The following is an 18,654-nucleotide window of genomic DNA, read 5'->3' on the forward strand; positions in this document are numbered from 1 at the left end:
CACAACACTGCAAGGTTGGAGATGGCAAATCCTAAGTGCATTATGCTACATATATCTCTACTAAGAGTCATCTGTCAACCATGGGCCCATCACCCCACCTAGATCCACCAGCAACTATTTTTACATCCAAAGTCCTTACAGCCACACGTACGTTTGCCACATCTACAAATATTTCCCCTGTGCTTTCATCTGATGAAGAGTTACAGCCCTAATGCTGAACATATAACATTCAACTTGTAACCAGACCTCACAAAGACTCTCTATCATTGACAGCTGCTTTTAGTCAATGCAAATGTAACTAATTCCTTATCTAACCCAAATTTGTTCATCAATCCCACAAATGATAGTCTTTATGCAATGCTTTATCAAAGGCATTTTAAAAGTCTAGATATGCAAAATGTACCAGGATAACATCATCTACTAACATAGTGACCTTCCCAAAGAAATCGATGGGCAGGATTTTGAGTTTGGCATGTGGGTGTGGCCGGCGGGCCTGGGAAGAGCTGGGAAACAGGCTGTGATCGGACCCCGACAGTGATTTCACACTGGCAGGCCAAATAAGGCCCACTGAGCATGAACAGTGGCTCCCCAGTGGTTGGGAAGGGATGGGTGGGGGCGGGGGCCTGTTGGCCAACGGATCCACTGGCGACCCGGCGGCTGGTTTAAAACCAACGCAGTCAGGCCCTGGAAGGCTGCCGGTGATGGAGGCATCCTCGGTGTTGTCAGCAGGAGATTAAAAATCATGGACTCAAACGCGGCTGCAGACGCCAGGCAGGATGGCATGTTGGGCGTGGGCATTCAATCCCCCCCCCACCACCCGGGTTTTCTGATGTGTGCCTCGCGGTCCTCCTGGAGGAGGTGGCTGCCGGGAGGGGCACCCTTGCCCCCAGGGATGGAAGGAGGAGGCCGCTGCACCTTACAAAAAGAGCTTGAGAGGAGGTGGCAGTGCTGGTCAGCAGCCATGATGCTGTGCGGCGCACCTGGGTCCAGTTCTGCAAGAGGTTTAATGACCTGCTGAGCTCAGGAAGGGGGAGTACCATGTTGGCATGGATCGGTGTGTTGAAGTGTTAAGGACTGGCCATCCCCTTGTGGAGCTCAAGGGTGTTAGAGTCTGAGTACCAACAGTCAATGGCGCCAGAAATGGCCAAGGCGATGAACCCTGGATGCTTGGACTAAGTGCCTTGCGACTCCGATGTGTCCTCCAAGGTGCTCCTAAGGCAGAGTTGGCCAGGCTGCAATGGCGCTGCAGGTAGAGAGTGGACTAATGAATGCTCCTCTGTCTTTTGAGCAGAAGACAGCCCATAAAAACATTGAGAGGTCGCAGACCAATGAGGGCCTCCCAAGCCTCCTAACCCTAACCAGATTCAAGCAGGACACTTTGGAGATGGAGAACCATCACCCACCTCGGTCAACCGGCCGTGGAGAGGTGGGGGTGTTAGACGACGATAAGAGTGCAGGGCATAGAGGTGAGAGTTTCAGTGGTGCAAACACTCTTGTGTAGCCTCATCATTGATGGGAGCCTCAAAACTGGATTCCCCATTGATCATTGAAAGACGATGGCACCATGGTGCAGATCTCCATGGTCTCACCAGGGTGCCCGGCATGCACAGTGACAGTGTGATGACTTAAGCTAATGACATGTTGTTGTTCTTCCTTAGATTTGCCACCACGCACCCAATCGCAGGACCCCGAAGACCCACCTGAAGACCGCCAGGCTCCAGGTGCACCTGCATCGCACCCGCTCTCTGAACCAGGCACCAGTGCAGATACCAGTGCCTCGGTGGGCGTTAGATCTTCGGCTGGAATGTCGGTGTACAGCGTTGAGGGCATTTCATGCTCACCTGAGGTGCGGGCGGAAGCAGAGGGTGCCCAGTGCGCCAGTTGGCCTCTTAATTAACAGTGGGCGCAGCTCTGGCACCCGCGCGTGCCGGCCGACCGAAGTATCGCGTGGGGACGCTCGCCCCCCACGTCATCACGCGCTATTTTACACTCGAGCACACGCTCGCACGCAGAGTAAAAAATTCTGCCCGACGAACTTAATGAGACAGGTTCTTCTTTTCCAGAAGATCCCTGGGGCAGAATGGTCAGTTCAGCGGGCGGGTGCGGTCAATGGGCCTGGGAGCGGCCAGGGGAATGGACCTAATTAGCGGCCAGCCAGAGTGAAGCGCGCAATGAAATGCTCAGCGCTGCCGGGGTGGGGATGGGACGAGGGTGACGTAAACTTGGGCACGGCCGAGTGTGGAGTAAGCACCCCCTGGAGGTGGTGAGCTACCTCCCGTGAGCTGAAGACTGAAAAGCATTCAATAAAGATTTTGAAATCAGATCAATAATGTCCAAGCGTCACAGTCGCCTGAACATGTACATTATAAAAATTCTGTCGGAGATTTAAAAAAAAAAATTTAATAATGGAAACCTCATCCCGCCCTTGGATGAGGTTTCATGAAAAACGTAAAAGTGGCCTGGCTGATTTGCCCGTCTGCCAACCATACGTGTGGACGGACCATGAAAAATCGTGGACAATTACAACTTTAATGGGCTTAACTGCCCTCTTAATTGTTGGCGGGCAAGCTTCCAACTTTGGCATGTGCCCGCCAGCCAAAATATCGTGTGAGTGCGGGATGACGCCCGACGCCATCACGCGCTATTTTACGCTCGAGTGGGTTGGGCCCGCCCGCATGCCAGTCTGAAAGTTCTGCCCCTGATACTTCTCCTCTTTTGAGGCTATCATTCAGGGCAACTTTAGTTATCCTTTCTAGCAACTTAACACATCCCAGAGTCTTGAGAGACATGGGGAAGAATTATCCCCCCATCGGGGGGGGAAGTGCAGGAGCGGGGGCCGGGGTGGGGGAGAGGGGGATGTGAGGGGATTCCTTCAGCCGAGAGTGAAAGGGTGCGCCCTGAGGCTAAGTGCTGCCTCAGAGAGATCGGCGCCAATTTTAAAAATGGTGAAGGGGCAAAAATAAAATTTCCCTGACATGTCCCCTCATGTGACACTGTCACATGAGTTGGGACATGTCCATCACTTTAAAGCATGCATTTATTAAAACTTTAAAAACCCTCATGAAACCTCATGAGGTTTCATGCTTTTTTCTGAAGTCCGCCAGGGCTCCCGGCCTGCCCGCCAACTTTAAGGTTGGATGGGCAGGTTCATTAAGTATCTCAATTAGTTTTTAAATGGCCTCAATTGGCCGTTGACAGGTCGGTGGGCGCACAGCTGATTCGGCTGCGCCCCCGCCGACCTGAAAATTGAAATGAGGCGGGGTGATGTTGGGAGTTCCGCCCAATGTCATCCCGCGTCATTTTACGCATCAGCGAGCAGGCCCCGCCCCTGCTCACCGACCTAAAGATCCTGGCCATGAATGAAGAGATCTGTGAGGCATTGACAATCTATGTGAGATAGTTGGGGGCACTATTGGAAGGGGACTATTATGATTCTTGTGTTCAAGAAGGATGAGACGACAGACAAAGGCTACTATTGATGTGTTGATCTTATTGTATAAACTGATGGAATCAATTATTGGTAGTAACCTTTAGGATTATCTGTACAATGAATGCCTTGTAAACTGCCATCAACATGGTTTAAAAATGGGAAGTGCCTGTCTGATCAACTCCTTAATTTCTTTGAGGAAGTGACAAACTGTGGTAAACTCCAGGGTGTTGTGCATTTAGATTACAAAAGGTATTTGATAAAGTTCAATGCATAAGATCAGTAGTTAGGCTTAAAGCTGTGTGAATTCAGAGCAAAACTTGGTATCAATAAGAAAGGGATACAATAGAAGTAACGTAGGAAAATGGGGAAAAGTGAGTGGAGTTAATTCATAGCTCGGTGATTCTTATTTATCAACAACTGAGATTCAGAAACCCATTTACACCATTTCTCTGGGGTGCCCACTTACCTGAATTTGTGGCGTGTACCTGATGCGGGCTAGGGGGAGCTTGAGATGCACCTGTACTGGATCAGGTGCCTTTTGGTTACCTCTTCAAAGAAGTCAACACTGGAGGGAACTGCTAGACACAAACCCTAGTGTCTTGTGCATTTTTGGGCCATAATGTGTGTGGACAGAACAAAGGCAGATGACATTTAACACAGGCATCTATAAAGCAGTGCACATGGGAAGAAAAAATGAGAGGCATACATTCTCTTTTGGTTTTAGGAGGTGGGTGTCTCTGGGTAAGATCAGTATTTAATGCCCATCCCTAATTTCCCTTGAGAAGGTGGTGGCCAGCATCTTCTTGAACTTCTTCAGCCTGTGTGGTGAAAGTTAGGTTAATGCTGTTAGCTATGGAGTTCCAGGATTTTGACCTTGCGATGATGGCAGAACACTGATATATCTCCAAGTCAGGACAATACTTGGAGGGAAGCTTGCAGGTGGTGGTGATCTGAAACACCTACTTCATGAATGCTGTTGTGATAAGTAAGAGTGGAGTTGTATGAAACCTTGGAGCCTTGAGGCAAGGAAGGGATAGGAGGAGGTGTAGTCTTGTTTTAGAAGGGTGAATTAAGATAGGCTGAATGTACAAATCTTGTGACCTTGTGAACAATGCAGGCATAGAACATATATTCCTTAAAATACGTCCTTTTTTGCGTGAAATTTTGGCATCATTCTGAATAGAGTTATTGACAAGAAAAGCTTATCTGTTACCTATTTTGTCCTCAAGTCTACTTAGAGGCTTTGTTTGGCAGATTGATCTGCTCATTGAATTTCTTTATGATGAAATCTTCATAAGTGACACCTTAGCAGTCGTGGTAATCCATTTAAAGTAAAGTTGTTACTGCCGGCAGCTCTCGGTAGGCAAGACTTCCACCCCTGAGCCTTGATTCCAGGGGAAGGCCGGACGCTGGCCTCACTTCCGCCTGATTGGTTTGGCAGGCCTTCTGGAAAAGAGGCAGCTCAGGCCTCTCACCTGCCCTCCAGCCGCCAGGCAAGACCCCCGACGCCTCAACAAGGTTCTGTGCAGTGAGCGTAATAATTATGGTGCTGCACTAGAAACCCAGGGTTTGGGAGTTCAAATGCGTTAGAGCAAAAAAATGCAATTAAAGTCAATAAATCAAGCAATTTGAGGGCTAGTACCAGAACAGGATCACTAAGAAAGCTGCCAGATTGTCATAAAGAACCAACAACTTTATTAATGGCCACTGGGGCCATCCAGCCATACCTGGTAGGTCCAAATGTGACTTTAGTCTACAGCAGGTTGTTGAGCTTTCATGTCCTTTGAAGTGGCCTAACAATCCACTCAGTTGTACAATCGTTACTTAGAAGAATACTGGCCATTGGGCAATAAATGTGGCGCTGCCCGTATCCTGAAAGCAATAGGCAAGGAAGGGAAGGGTGAAGGAGACGAAAGGAATTCCACAGGTTTGGATTCTTGTGAAAGAATGTTGGGAAAGTTCAACTTTGGTACAAATATATAATGGGTGGCAGCAGATCGGCTGCTCATTAGACACGCACCCAATTTTCCTTGCGATTTTGGATTTCAGAACAGTGCAGATGCAGTCACAATTAAGAATGAGTCGGATTGTAATTGGGCAAATAAAGGTCAGCTTGAAGGACCAATGGCCATCACAATATTGGTAAAATAAAGAAGAGCACAAAAGATTATGAAAGGAAAAAGGAAATTGAGTTGAGGAAAAGAGTTAATTATCTGACCACATGCTTTATGTATTTTATTTAGGAAATAAATGCAGATGCCATCACTGGATATTTTGATATAATTCTTGCCAAGTACTGCCCAGGCGAAGAAGATCTGGTGAACATCTGACAATCCTTCTTTGAGAAAAAATCCATCAAGGAGCTAACCAGTCATCTTCAATCGGGAAAAAGAAATCCTCAAGCAGGTGCAATGCCTTTTTAATAAAAGCCATTATTTATACATTTGATATATAAGCTCCTCTTTCACAGAGTCAGTAGCTATGGCGTTCTGGCTAATCAGTACTTCTCAAATTCTTTATTGTTTAATTATTTGAGTTAATATCATTGGCAGGCGGGTAAAAATCTTCCTGGAAATTGATACCTAATTATCAAAGTATTTCATTTCCTGGGCAGCCACAGTGGTCCTCCACTCGAGGAGCATCTCAAATGTGAGAATCTGTGGCCACCTCGTGGAGATCAGTGTGAACTGCAGGTTTCATCCCCTTTTTTGTTCTCAAGGTGATGACTTACACTAGGGGCAGAATTTTTAACTCGGCGTGCGGGTGCGCGCCCGACCCTACTCGAGCTTAAAAAAGCGCGTGATGACGTCGGGCAAGCGTCCCGACACCATCCCGTACTCACACGATATTTCGGTCGGTGGGTGCGTGCTAAAATCGGAAGTGCGCCCGCCGACAATTAAGAGGGCAATTAAGCCCGTTAAAGTTCCAATTGTCCCCGATTTTTCGCGGTCCATCCAACCTTACGGTTGGCAGACGGGCGAATCTGCCAGATGGACTTTGCATTTTTTGATCCAAGGGCGGGATGAGGTTTCCGTTATTAAATTTAAAAATTGAAAATGTACGGGCAGAATTTTCACCATGTATATGTTCAGGTGACTGATTCTGATGCGTGGGCATTTTTTTCTGGATTTAAAAATCTTTATTTGATGCTTTTAAATTCTTCAGCTCCCTCAGGCAGCTCTCTGCCTTCAGGGAACTTTCGTTCCGCGCTCCCCAGCGCCCGTGCTGACTTCAGCATTCGCCCTCTTCCTGCCCCTACCCTCGCAATGCTGAGCCTCTCAGTGCACACTTCATGCTGGCTGGCCATTAATCCAGGACCCGACCACTCTGCCCCATCTGCCAAACTGATAATTCTGCCCCAGAAGTTTCTGTTTAAAATTTCACAATTTGGTCCCTCCAATGCGTCCTGCATTGTGTAATAATGAACCATATGGATTGTAGTAGCCCCACGTCTGATCCAGAGTTGGTGGTGAATCAGCTGAATTTTGCTTGGACAGCAGTGTGGTTGCAGTGTGGTGATGGTGATGGTGATGGTGGTGGTGGGGGTGGGGGGTTGGGAAAGGGGTGCCACAATTGTCAACGTCACTAGGATAGACATGATAAATGGAACATCCAGGGCTCCTAAATCTGGGGATTATCTTGTGATCGCCGATGGGATCCGTGTGTGTGTGTGTGTGTGTCTGTTTGTGTGTGTGTCTGTTTGTGTGTGTGTTTGTCTGTGTGTGTGTGCCTGTTTGTGTGTCTGTTTGTGTGTGTCTGTTTGTGTGTGTGTTTGTCTGCGTGTGTGTGTCTGTTTGTGTGTTTGTTTGTGTGTGTGTGTCTGTTTGTGTGTGTGTTTGTCGGTGTGTGTGTGTGTGTGTGTGTTTATTTGTGTCTGTGTTTGTTTGTGTGTGTCTGTTTGTGTGTGTGTGTCTGTTTGTATGTGTGTGTGTGTCTGTGTATGTGTGTTTGTCTGTGTATGTGTGTTTGTCTGTTTGTGTGTGTGTTTGTCTGCGTGTGTGTGTCTGTTTGTGTGTCTGTTTGTGTGTGTGTGTCTGTTTGTGTGTGTGTTTGTCGGTGTGTGTGTGTGTTTGTCTGTGTGTGTGTGTTTGTGTGTGTGTGTCTGTGTATGTGTGTTTGTCTGTGTATGTGTGTTTGTCTGTGTGTGTGTGTTTGTTTGTGTGTGTCTGTATGTGTGTGTGTTTGTCTGTGTGTGTGTGTGTCTGTGTGTGTGTGTGTGTGTCTGTGTGTGTGTGTTTGTCTGTGTGTGTGTGTGTTTGTTTGTCTGTGTGTGTCTGTGTACGTGTGTTTGTGTCTGTGTTTGTTTGTGTGTCTGTATGTGTGTGTGTTTCTGTGTGTGTTTGTATGTGTGTGTGTGTGTGTGTGTGTGCGCGCATGCGTGAGTTTGTGTGTGTGTGTCTGTGTCTGTTTCTGTGTGAGTGAGAATTAGCCTTAATCACAGAAAAAGGAATATTGAAAAGAAAAGAAAACCTCCAAGAGAAATTGACAACAAATTTGCTGTGGAATTATCTCGATGAAAGATCATGTTTAGTAACTAATAATTAACATAGACTAGTGTAAAGGCAGTTATGCAACAATATTTATTTCATTTTAATATTTACTGTCAATCACAGGCTAGTTTGTTTTAAAACACACATATGTACTTTACAGTTTAAATATACTAACTGTGAGAAATCTTTCCAAATGGGAATCGTTAACTCTTCAAGTACATTTCATCTGATAAATCATTCAGATCACACCATCCTATAAACATTTCCCTTATAATGACTTATCCATGTTATATCATTTGTAAGAACCATCACTGATTAATTGTAACTTCTGTTAAAAGAGCAAAATACTAATGTCTAAAGTACTGTACCCAATCCATGCTTGTAGCTGCATCATCTTAGGAGCCAAACTTATTCCATTTTGATTTAAAAGCCTTAATCAACTTAAACATTACATTTGGATACTGTCAAGGGAGCCAATTTCCTTATCTTAGTAACTTGGTATCATGATGAAGCTACCATGCATTGGCTCCATGGTGACAGCACCATATGGACTAAATGGCTAATGGTCCACCCCACCAGCCCTAATACTTGCTGAGGAGCAGGGCAGATTAATGAAGTGTACCAAATCTAAAGACTTACTTAGTTATTCATTTTGGGGATAGGAGGCATGGAAATTAGCTACTATAATATAGTATTCCTATTTTTTCAAATGACAGGTTAAATTTAACATTACATTACACATTGGTCAAAAATGTGCATCATAAGTGCAAATTGGATTCATTTAGTGCAGCGCAACTTAAAAAGAGACCTCGTTGTAGAAGACTTATCACTTCCCAATGTCTGTACAAAGTGGTGAAGTGATATTTTTAAAATCACATAGCATACGTTAATATCTGGAATAGTAGAGTGCAAATCTGCACAAGCTGTGTTGAGGTTTTACAATGTGCTCTATTAGATGCAGAACACCACACCAAAAACAAAATGTGGTGTGTTTATTACAAGGATGAGCAATGGGACAGATCTGAAGTATTCAGGAGCTGAACTATGACACACAATTAGAGGAAGTCAAGGTTAACTAACCAGAAGGAAGGACAATGCCTCGTTCATCTATATAACATGTCAAAGGTACGGATTATTCACAACAAGTAGGAAGGTAGAACAATAAATTTAGTGAAAAGTAATTTTAAACCAAACAGGTGATGTGTTTGGACTGATCAGCTATACAGGACAATACAGACTCAAAAAACTAGGAACATTCAGCTGGGTGCTACACCTGGAGAGTGAGGGTACCAGAGAGGCAATGGGCTGGGGTTTTTTTTACACACCTGTCACTTTTATTATCTTCATATCATTGAGCATTAGGAATGCTTGTGTGATATTAAATTTTTATTGTGAACCTCAATTTGAAGGTGTTAGCACCTTCTTAAATAGAGCTCTGAGAAATGAACTATAGCCCCAAGCTATATGCCTGCACCTGAACCTTGCTGGTTGGAAAATATAGCCTTTGGCTGATGGTTCTTCTACTACGAGTCATCTAAGGTTTGCTAGACAAAAACAGAATTACCTGGAAAAACTCAGCAGGTCTGGCAGCATCGGCGGAGAAGAAAAGAGTTGACGTTTCGAGTCCTCATGACCCTTCAGCAGAACTGAGTAAAGTTAGGAAAGGGGTGAAATATAAGCTTGTTTAAGGTGGGGGGAGAGAAGTTGGGGGGGGGGGTGGTGGTAGTAGGGACAAGCAAGCAGTGATAGGAGCAGATAATCAAAAGATATCACAGACAAAGGAACAAAGATGTGTTAAAGGTGGTGATATTATCTAAGAGAATGTGCTAATTAAGAATGGATGGCAGGACACTCAAGGTACAGCTCTAGTGGGGGTGGGGTGGAAAGACTGACAGGGCATTACAGATTTAAAAATAATGGAAATAGGTGGGAAAAGAAAAATCTATATAAATTATTGGAAAAAACAAAAGGGAGGGGGAAGAAATGGAAAGCGGGTGGGGATGGGGGAGGGAGTTCAAGATCTAAAGTTGTTGAATTCAATATTCAGTCCGGAAGGCTGTAAAGTGCCTAGTCGGAAGATGAGGTGCTGTTCCTCCAGTTTGCGTTGAGCTTCACTGGAACAATGCAGCAAGCCAAGGACAGACATGTGGGCAAGAGAGCAGGGTGGAGTGTTAAAATGGCAAGCGACAGAGAGGTTTGGGTCTTTCTTGCGGACAGACCGCAGGTGTTCTGCAAAGCGGTCGCCCAGTTTACGCTTGGTCTCTCCAATGTAGAGGAGACCGCATTGGGAGCAACGAATGCAGTAGACTAAGTTAGGGGAAATGCAAGTAAAATGCTGCTTCACTTGAAAGGAGTGTTTGGGCCCTTGGACGGTGAGGAGAGAGGAAGTGAAGGGGCAGGTGTTGCATCTTCTGTGTGGGCATGAGGAGGTGCCATAGGTGGGGGTTGAGGAGTAGGGGGTGATGGAGGAGTGGACCAGGGTGTCCCGGAGGGAACGATCCCTACGGAATGCCTACTAGGCCATTTGCTTTATTCAAACCCAAAGTGAGGAGGTAACAGGATAGGCAGGGCCAGACATAGAATCCAATCAGGTTTTGAATTCCAATGTCATTTTTCTTGATGAAAATTCACTGAAACTTGAATAACTCATATCTCCAAATCTCACGCTTCTTCACTTAAAAGGACAGTGGAAATCTGGAACTCTCCCCAAAAAACTACTGAGGCTAGGTCAATTGAAAATTTCAAAAATGAGATGGATAGGCTTGTTTTATGCAAGGGTGTTAAGGGATATGGAACCAAGGCAGGTAAATTAAGGTACACAGATCAGCCATAATTTAACTGGTGGAGCAAAATCGAGAGGCCAAATGGCCTCCTTCTAGCCTGATGTTCCAATGAAATACAGAGCAAAGTGGAAAAATGGACTTCTACTGAAGTAGAAAGACTTTGAGAGATAATCTTTTAACTGGTACGCTGTCAGGCAGTCTCACCGACCAGCGACACATATTAGAAATGGAGATGAGTGTTTAACATTTAAATTAATGCTTGGAAATTTGTGTGTAAGATTAGCTCAATTTTCCAATATGTGTCCTTAGCTAGTGATGCAGGTTGCCTGCTATATGTTTCAGAAATTTCCCGATGGCATAGTCAAAGCCCAGACTGTCTAATTTAAAGCTGGATGGATGACAACCCTGAAATGATTACTTCCTTTGATAGGAAGGAAAGGTTCTGTTTATTTTTTTTTAATTGTCTGATTTAGCATCGCACAACTATGAATGAATCTATGACCTCTTCTCTGCTGTCCATCTGTATTGCCGCATTTATTTCTCTCCTTCCGTGGCTGCTTTTCCTTCATCTTCATCGTCTTTTTCTCCGTCAATCTTTTGGCGATTGAACTCCTCAATCACAATGTCTTCAGCGCTAGGAAATCAGGAAAGAGATTGTCAGTATTTTGCTTCTTTCTTTGAATGGACAATAGATGAAAACACAAGTTTTCATCCTCTTCCAATGCAGCTTCAAATTGGTTTCCATGGTTGCTGCTGGCGTATAATGAAAACTTGGTGTAGCTCTAAATGTGATACCTGTCCTGGTTGAGGCCTAATTTTGGTAGAACAGGCTCAAGGTAGAATAGCCTACTTCTGTTCCTATGTTGAACAAGTTTTTTTTTTAAACTGCCATATTCACTCCTACACTCTGCTTATCCTTTCTAATCAATTTTCAAACCAGCCACTCTTCCCCCTAATTTCCAATAATCTCCTGTGATATATTGTCAAATATATATTTCTCAAAGTCCATGAACACCACATCAACTGCAATCCCCCAACTGCACTCTGGCCCCAGTATTTTGTGCCCTTTGTTTCTTATTTTTCTATGAAGTGGGGGACAGAAAATTGAGTGCGAGATTTAAGGTTTGGCAAAGCTGGGTGTACCATTATTCTATTTTATGCTAGTAAATGCCCTGCGGGATTTCACATAAGAAGCCAAATGCAGGCTTGAGATAAAGCAAGGCCCCTGGATAATTGGGCTAGGTCATGCAAACGACCTTAAGTCTGATTTTATATTTCTCCTTTTTATACAGTATTTCCACTATCAAGTTTTACATCTACATTCACCTGGCAATATAAACTTGTCACACTGTAAACACACACTCCCCACAGTGGAGACTCTGCAGCACCGTCACTAGCAGTCGGGGGTTGGTTGGGGTGGGGGCAGGGGCAATGCAATTACAGGGTCACATGTTTATACATGTAATTTCTGTTACTAATGCAGACATGGGAATTTATTATGGAAAAGGTGGGATGGGAGCACAAATTTTCAATACCCGTTTTGCACAAGAATTCTTTGTACTTTCCCTCATCATAATTAAATTCCTTCCACCTGATGTGCATCTATAATATCCCACTTTCCAAGACATCATACATGAAAGTGTGGGCTTAGAAATGTCACATCTTAGGGGGCATAACACCCCATGCAGTCAATAATTCGTATTGGTTCAAATAAGCAAATATCCATTAAGTATCCAAATGTAAACTAAAGAACTATAACAAAAAGTACCAATTTCAAATGGGGGCGACTATTGTTTATTTTGCACAATCAAACAAGTGCCACAAAACTGACTGAGCAAAATGCGTGGGCACCATGTTGAAAATATGCATTGAAGAAAAAAAGAATTTGAAGACTTATGTGGGGTTGAAGTGAGTTTCTTTTCTGCACTTGCATAATTCTCCCATTTGAATTTTAGGGCCTTGAGACATTGGAAAGGACAATCCTCAGCAGTGCTCTCTCAAATGTCAGATACAAATTTAATAGCCTTTAGTAAGAGAGCAGCACTGAGGACAGGCCTTTGCAAAGCATCAAGCCTGTGATATTCAAAGAAGAGTAACTGAGAGGGCGAGACAATTACTCAAGATTAGAAAGCCATGTGGAGGAGAATAGCTTTGGCAGCTAATGGACTCTTTGATCCAAACAGAGAATTCTGTTGTAATTAAAAGACTGGATGTGAGCTGTACGTGGCCTGGGCTAGTTGTGTTTAACATGAGAACAGGTTCAGAGTATGGTGACAAGAATCACACTAAACCAGTACAAGCCCAGGCTCAGAAAACCACAGCCACAATTAACAATATTTTCCCATTTGTACTCACAGTTAATGGGGTGTGCACTTCAAATCCACCATCTTTACATGTGAAATCAAAAGCCTTTGCTTTTAGCACTGCACATATGTGGGCTTGGCACATATTCATTATCCTATTAAGCAAAATGCAGGAGTAGTGGAACAAAATAGAAACCAGACCAGCATAAAATCACTGGGCTAAAACTGCCACAGATATACTGGAATGGAGTAGCAAAAGGGAAAAGGCATTGCAGTGTAAGTATGGTGGGTCCAGATGGGGTGATGGAGAAGACCAGGCAATGTGTGGAGTGCAGTATAACTTGCGGGGACAGAGAAAGAGAGGGAGAGACAGGACAATAGTACAGACATGACCAATACATGTCAATTTGGTAAGCAGGGTATCTGGAAATAAAATGATACAGTACAGAAACAGGCCATTCAGCCCATTGTGGCTGTGCTGGCTCTTTGGAAGAGCTATCCAATTAGTTCCAATCACCAAGATAAAAGCAAAAAACTGTGGATGCTGGAAATCCAAAACAAAAACAAAAATACCTGGGAAAACTCAGCAGGTCTGGCAGCATCTGCAGAGAGGAACACAGTTAGCGTTTCGAGTCCGAATGACCATTCAACAGAATCTGTTGAAGGGTCATTAGGACTCGAAATGTTAACTGTGTTCCTCTCTGCAGATGCTGCCAGACCTGCTGAGTTTTTCCAGGTATTTTTGTTTTTGTTTTGTAGTTCCAATCACCTGTTCTTTCTTCATAACCCTGCATTTTTTCCTTATCAAGTATCATCCAAATTCTTTTTGAAAGTTACTATTGAATCTGCTTCCATCAGATTTTTAGGCAGTGCATGCCACATCATAATAATTTGCTGCATCAAAAAATTCTCCCTATCTCCCCTCTGGTTCTGTACCTCCGATACTTGGGTACCTCTCTAAATTGATACATGTTTCACTCTCTCCAAGAATATGCTACTCCGCAATGCATCCAGCTTGTGAATGAACCTGTCCGTCAAACGAACTACGATATTTACATTTAACTGAACCCACCATTCACTTCAGGAGCGTTGGGCAATTATATCTAGCAGCATTATAATTTGAGCACTTAATCCAGGCTGACAATTGAGTCCAGTACTCAGGGAATGCTGCACTGTCAGAGATGCTAACTTTCAGATAAGGTGTTAAGTCGCCTGTTCTCTCAGGTGGACATAAAAGATACCATGGCAGTGTTTGAGGAAGGGCATGGAAGTTCTCCCTGGTGTCCTGGACAATATTTATCTCCTAGTTTACATTACTAAAATAAAAAAATTCTTGGTGATTATCTTATTGCTGTTTGTGGATCTTGCTGTGTAAAAAAATGGCTGTCATGTTTCCCAAATTACAACAGTGAACACACTTCAAAAGCGCTTCATTGGCTGAAAAGCACTTGGGATGCCCTGAGGTTTTGAAAGGTGCTATGTACATGTGTCATTTTTTAAAAGGAGATATACACCAACACTGTATTTATATGGAATATTGAATGTTATTTTTCTTATGAAAAAATACCTCCTCTGTATTAGCGTCAACATTGGTGGAGTAGATTCACAACACAATGAGCCATAATTTGCTTTGGCAGGGCATCTAACAGTATCTACCATTAGTTGGACTTGCCCTTGTACATTTAGGTTTTTCAATTTTTGTGTAGCCAGTGGCAGAAAGTGTAAACTGATAACACTGCAGCGAGGGAAACAGTATCTGGGACCTGAGTGAAAAGGCAACCAACTGTATGTCTCCATAACCAATCAAATTGAACGATTATTAACAGTGCAATGACTGAGAAGGAAGTGTAAATTAAAGTGGATGAATGCAATGCCAAAACAGAAAGAGAAATAAAGAGAGTAAGAAAGATTGGAATAAAAAAAAGAGAGGAAAAGAAACAGAAAGGAAAATTAAAGCAGCTTTTTTTTCATTTTAAATTTTACATTTTTTAAAATCTTTAGCAACAATTAAAACCTGAAGGAATGAGAATCCACAAAGAAGTTGAGTGGCAGCAATTAACACATATAGCATTGTTAAAAGCATACTTAGACTAAAATGGACAAGACTTTACATTCATTTATAGCAACTTCACTCCATTACAATGGGGAGGTAGACAGTGCAATAGTTTTCACAAATGTAGTGGTTGAGCTGGGACAGGAAATTTTGTACATTCAAGTATAACCTTGCCTCTTCCTCTCATCTAAAGTTGATGTACTATTTATACATTTATAATGGTGATTGCCGTTAGTCTCACGTTTATTTTGACAGTAAATTTATGCCCCACTAGCTGTTCTTCAATGGGTATAGAACTCCTCTATGTATCGCATAATAACAATCCTTCATATATATATTACAGGCTTACCTGACATTGTCTGGAATTTAATTGAAGCAGTGAAAGAAATGAAAAGGCAGATAATAGCAGGTTAGCAAATGATAGACAATGGGGCACTTCATACATGTCATAAATTAGGTCAAATTTATAACACTCTGCATTCAACACCAAACATTCCTGAGGCAGAGCTATCAGTCAATAACAACACTGAATACCATGTGATGTATCTCCTCTGGGCTGAGTCTGCTGAACCTGGGTCAACACTGTGACTGCATCAAGAAGCTGGGTCATTACTGACTTCAGTTCCCCAGACCATAGAGGGGAGACATTTTTGCTACTGACCATTGTCCTGTAATTCCTGTGGTAACAAGGAGGTGTGTGGATGCCAAAGTGAAGATCCAACTGTGATACTCTCTGTCTAGGCAGATGCCACTTGTAGACCCACCTCCTATTGCTTTGAAAACAGGAGGGGAAATGAATTCTTATTCTGTCTAGCTTGAATTGAGCTCCTTGTCATTTACACTTTGATGTGAGTAGGCCAATTGTTCAGTCTCCAAGGGACATTTCTGGGAGGTTAGGCTGAATAAGATTCAGATGCTGCAGATAGTCCAAGATGAGAAAATTCATTTGAATTCTTTGCAGATGTGAGATCATTCATTTAGAAATCTAGGTTTAGGATTAAGGCCCAATAATCCAGGCACCACCCAGTTTAAAAATAATAGAAGGATAAATTGAATGAATGAAGGTGGAAAGGTCAAGTGATGCCAAGCAGGAGTTTTAAGAGTCTATATTTTGTGGAATGGAAGGAGGAAACAAGCTTTTGTAGCTTTGGGAAAGAATAAGCTGGTTAGGAAATGGCAGCATCTGTGGAGCGGAAGAAAATAGAGCTAAGGTTTCAGGCATGTGAGCTTTATCAGAATGGTTCTAACAAAAGGTCACAGACTTGAACTCTGTTTCTCCCTCCACAGATGCTGCTAGACCTGCTGAGTATTCCCTGCATTTTCTGTTTTTATTTCAGATTTTCAACGTCTGCAGTGTTTTGCTTTTGTGATAAATGGTCTGGGATGTAGGAAGGAGCAAAAATGTGTCAGATTGTGAAAGTTCAAAATTCAAGTCGTACTAACAAGACAGAAAGAGAGAAGCACCATTTTAGCAGCTGGCTTGTTTTTTCTTTAACTCTGGGCCAGTTTTCAGTGGTGCGACTGAAAAAACATTTAGGAAGTCTTCTGGAAATGGTGGAAAAATCTCACAGTGGAGGTCACCTCCCAAGGCCAAGTTGCCAGGAATGTCCGATGAATGGTCACGTGAATGGCAAGCAGAGGGGCAGGGCAGAGGTGAGGGAATCTGTAGCAGAGAGGTCTAAGCTTCCCTTACGGGGCCTGTACTCTGCCATCTTCTGACTGCACAAAGCAAAACAACAAAATCTCCTCGGGCCTCTTCTGGTTCCGATCTGATAGATTGGTCCGAGAGGAAACTCATTACAGTTCTCCCTCAGGCTGCTGAAATGAAGGGCCTAATTTTAACCCACTCAAAACCCACCCAATTGCACAGACTGAAGATCAGGCCCAAAATTGCAATCAGTCTCAATGGGCTCCAATGTGCTTCTGTAAAAAAGGGTCCTGCTATCTTTGGGCAGGTGTCCTTGCCGCCTGCTCTACTGAGCAGGTCAAAATCACAAATTGCTAACTGCCATCAGCTCCAGGAAAAGGTAAGTTACCTGCCCATCCTCTCAGCATTCGCCAGGCGGGTGGCGTTAAAATCACCCCCCCAGAGAAAGAGGTTGTAGGTCAGAGGTGAGGTAAAGATCGTTTGTCAGACAACAAGCACTTTCTTACATCCTGTTTGTGAATGAGACGTAATGAAAACAAAATGGTGGATGTTGACTATCTGGGTTTTCAGAGTATATAATAAGATGCTAACATTCCCCATTTGGACTTAACTGTTTGATTTTTAAGTACTTATCCAGAAATACCAATATGTAAATTAAAAACTTGAGGGTAAAAAATACTATTAATGATATTGGTGAAAAGATACTTAGCATGTTTTATGACATTCAAATGACACAGTCTAATCGATTGGCTTACTAATATATTTTATACATGGTTTAATGCCTTCATCACTATAATCTGTCAGTAGAAAGCATTCACCTGCTGCTGTTGCCAATTTCCAGCCTCAGAGGTCTATGCTTTACCTCCTAAAGTATGTGTTTCACAACGTGTCAGCATTGCCTCAGCAGAGGCAAAGATATATCAGAACACAAACCACAATCCCAACCATTGCTGTGTACAGTCCTCAAGCTTGCCCAGTCTTGAACTTGGCAAAACCTTAATCTTGGAAAGATTTGTAGCTACAGGGAAATACCCCAGGGAAAAGGAGGAAGGAATAAAATGGATAAGAAATTAACTAAACAATATAAAACCAAGGGCACTGAGCAGTGTCAGTTAATCAAACTAGACATTTATTGTCAGCAAGTACCTCTGGATTCAGTTCTGAAATATTTTCCTATTCATTAGAAAGGATAGGATTATATCATGCCACAAGATGTTGGACTTGTAAGTAACTGGGTCAGTTTTGAAAGTATATTAATAATTGATGTTTTTACCTTGTCAATCAATCTGCAAATAAATTATGTTAGCCGAAAAAATGTGCATCACTGTAGATGCTTACAATTGGAATTTCAAATCTGTTTCCAAATTTAGGTTTAGTTGGATGATTCTACGTTTGACCAGTTTGAATTAATTTATATTTTGGATTCTACTTTGTACTTTTCCAATGGGACTGGGCCTGTGATCAGTCCCAGAATTGATATTAAGATCAGAACTGATGTCACGCCAGTACCACAATGTGACTGTAGAAAGTTCAGAGGGACAATGAATAAAGGAATAGGAGAGGCTGAGACAGTATGAGAAGAGATTGGCAACTAACATATAGGGGAATCCAAACGTCTTCTATGTGCTTATATCTAGTGAAAATGTAACAAGAAAATAGGTGGGGCCCATTAAGGACCAAAAAGAGAACCTATGCATGGAGGCATAGGACATAGTTGAGGTACTAAATGAGTACTTCATATCTGTCTTTACCAAGGAAGAAGGTGCTGCCAAAGTCCCAGTGAAGGAGGAGGTAACTGAGATACAGGATGGGCTTAAAAATGATAAAGAGGAGGTATTAGAAAGGTCGGCTGTACTTAAAGTTGATAAGTCACCAGGACAGGAAAAGATGCATCCAAGGATGCTGAGGGAAGTAAGGGCAGAAATTTGCAGAGGAATTGGCCATAAT

At 43.1% G+C, this 18,654-nt stretch overlaps 1 protein-coding gene across 1 annotated transcript in view; it reads right to left on the reverse strand.

Moving 5' to 3' along the window:
• Positions 1-10,444: 10,444 nt before the first annotated feature.
• The window catches only part of LOC144683959 (beta-arrestin-1-like), a 61,060-nt gene continuing 52,850 nt past the window's right edge, over positions 10,445-18,654 (reverse strand). The window contains exon 16 of the mRNA XM_078547583.1: positions 10,445-11,337. Within this exon, the coding sequence (XP_078403709.1) occupies positions 11,321-11,337 (17 nt within the window). The 3' untranslated portion in view covers positions 10,445-11,320. The remainder of the gene's footprint in view (positions 11,338-18,654) is intronic.

This window comes from Cetorhinus maximus, chromosome 8, assembly GCF_964194155.1.
Source record: "Cetorhinus maximus chromosome 8, sCetMax3.hap1.1, whole genome shotgun sequence".
NCBI lineage: Eukaryota > Metazoa > Chordata > Chondrichthyes > Lamniformes > Cetorhinidae > Cetorhinus > Cetorhinus maximus.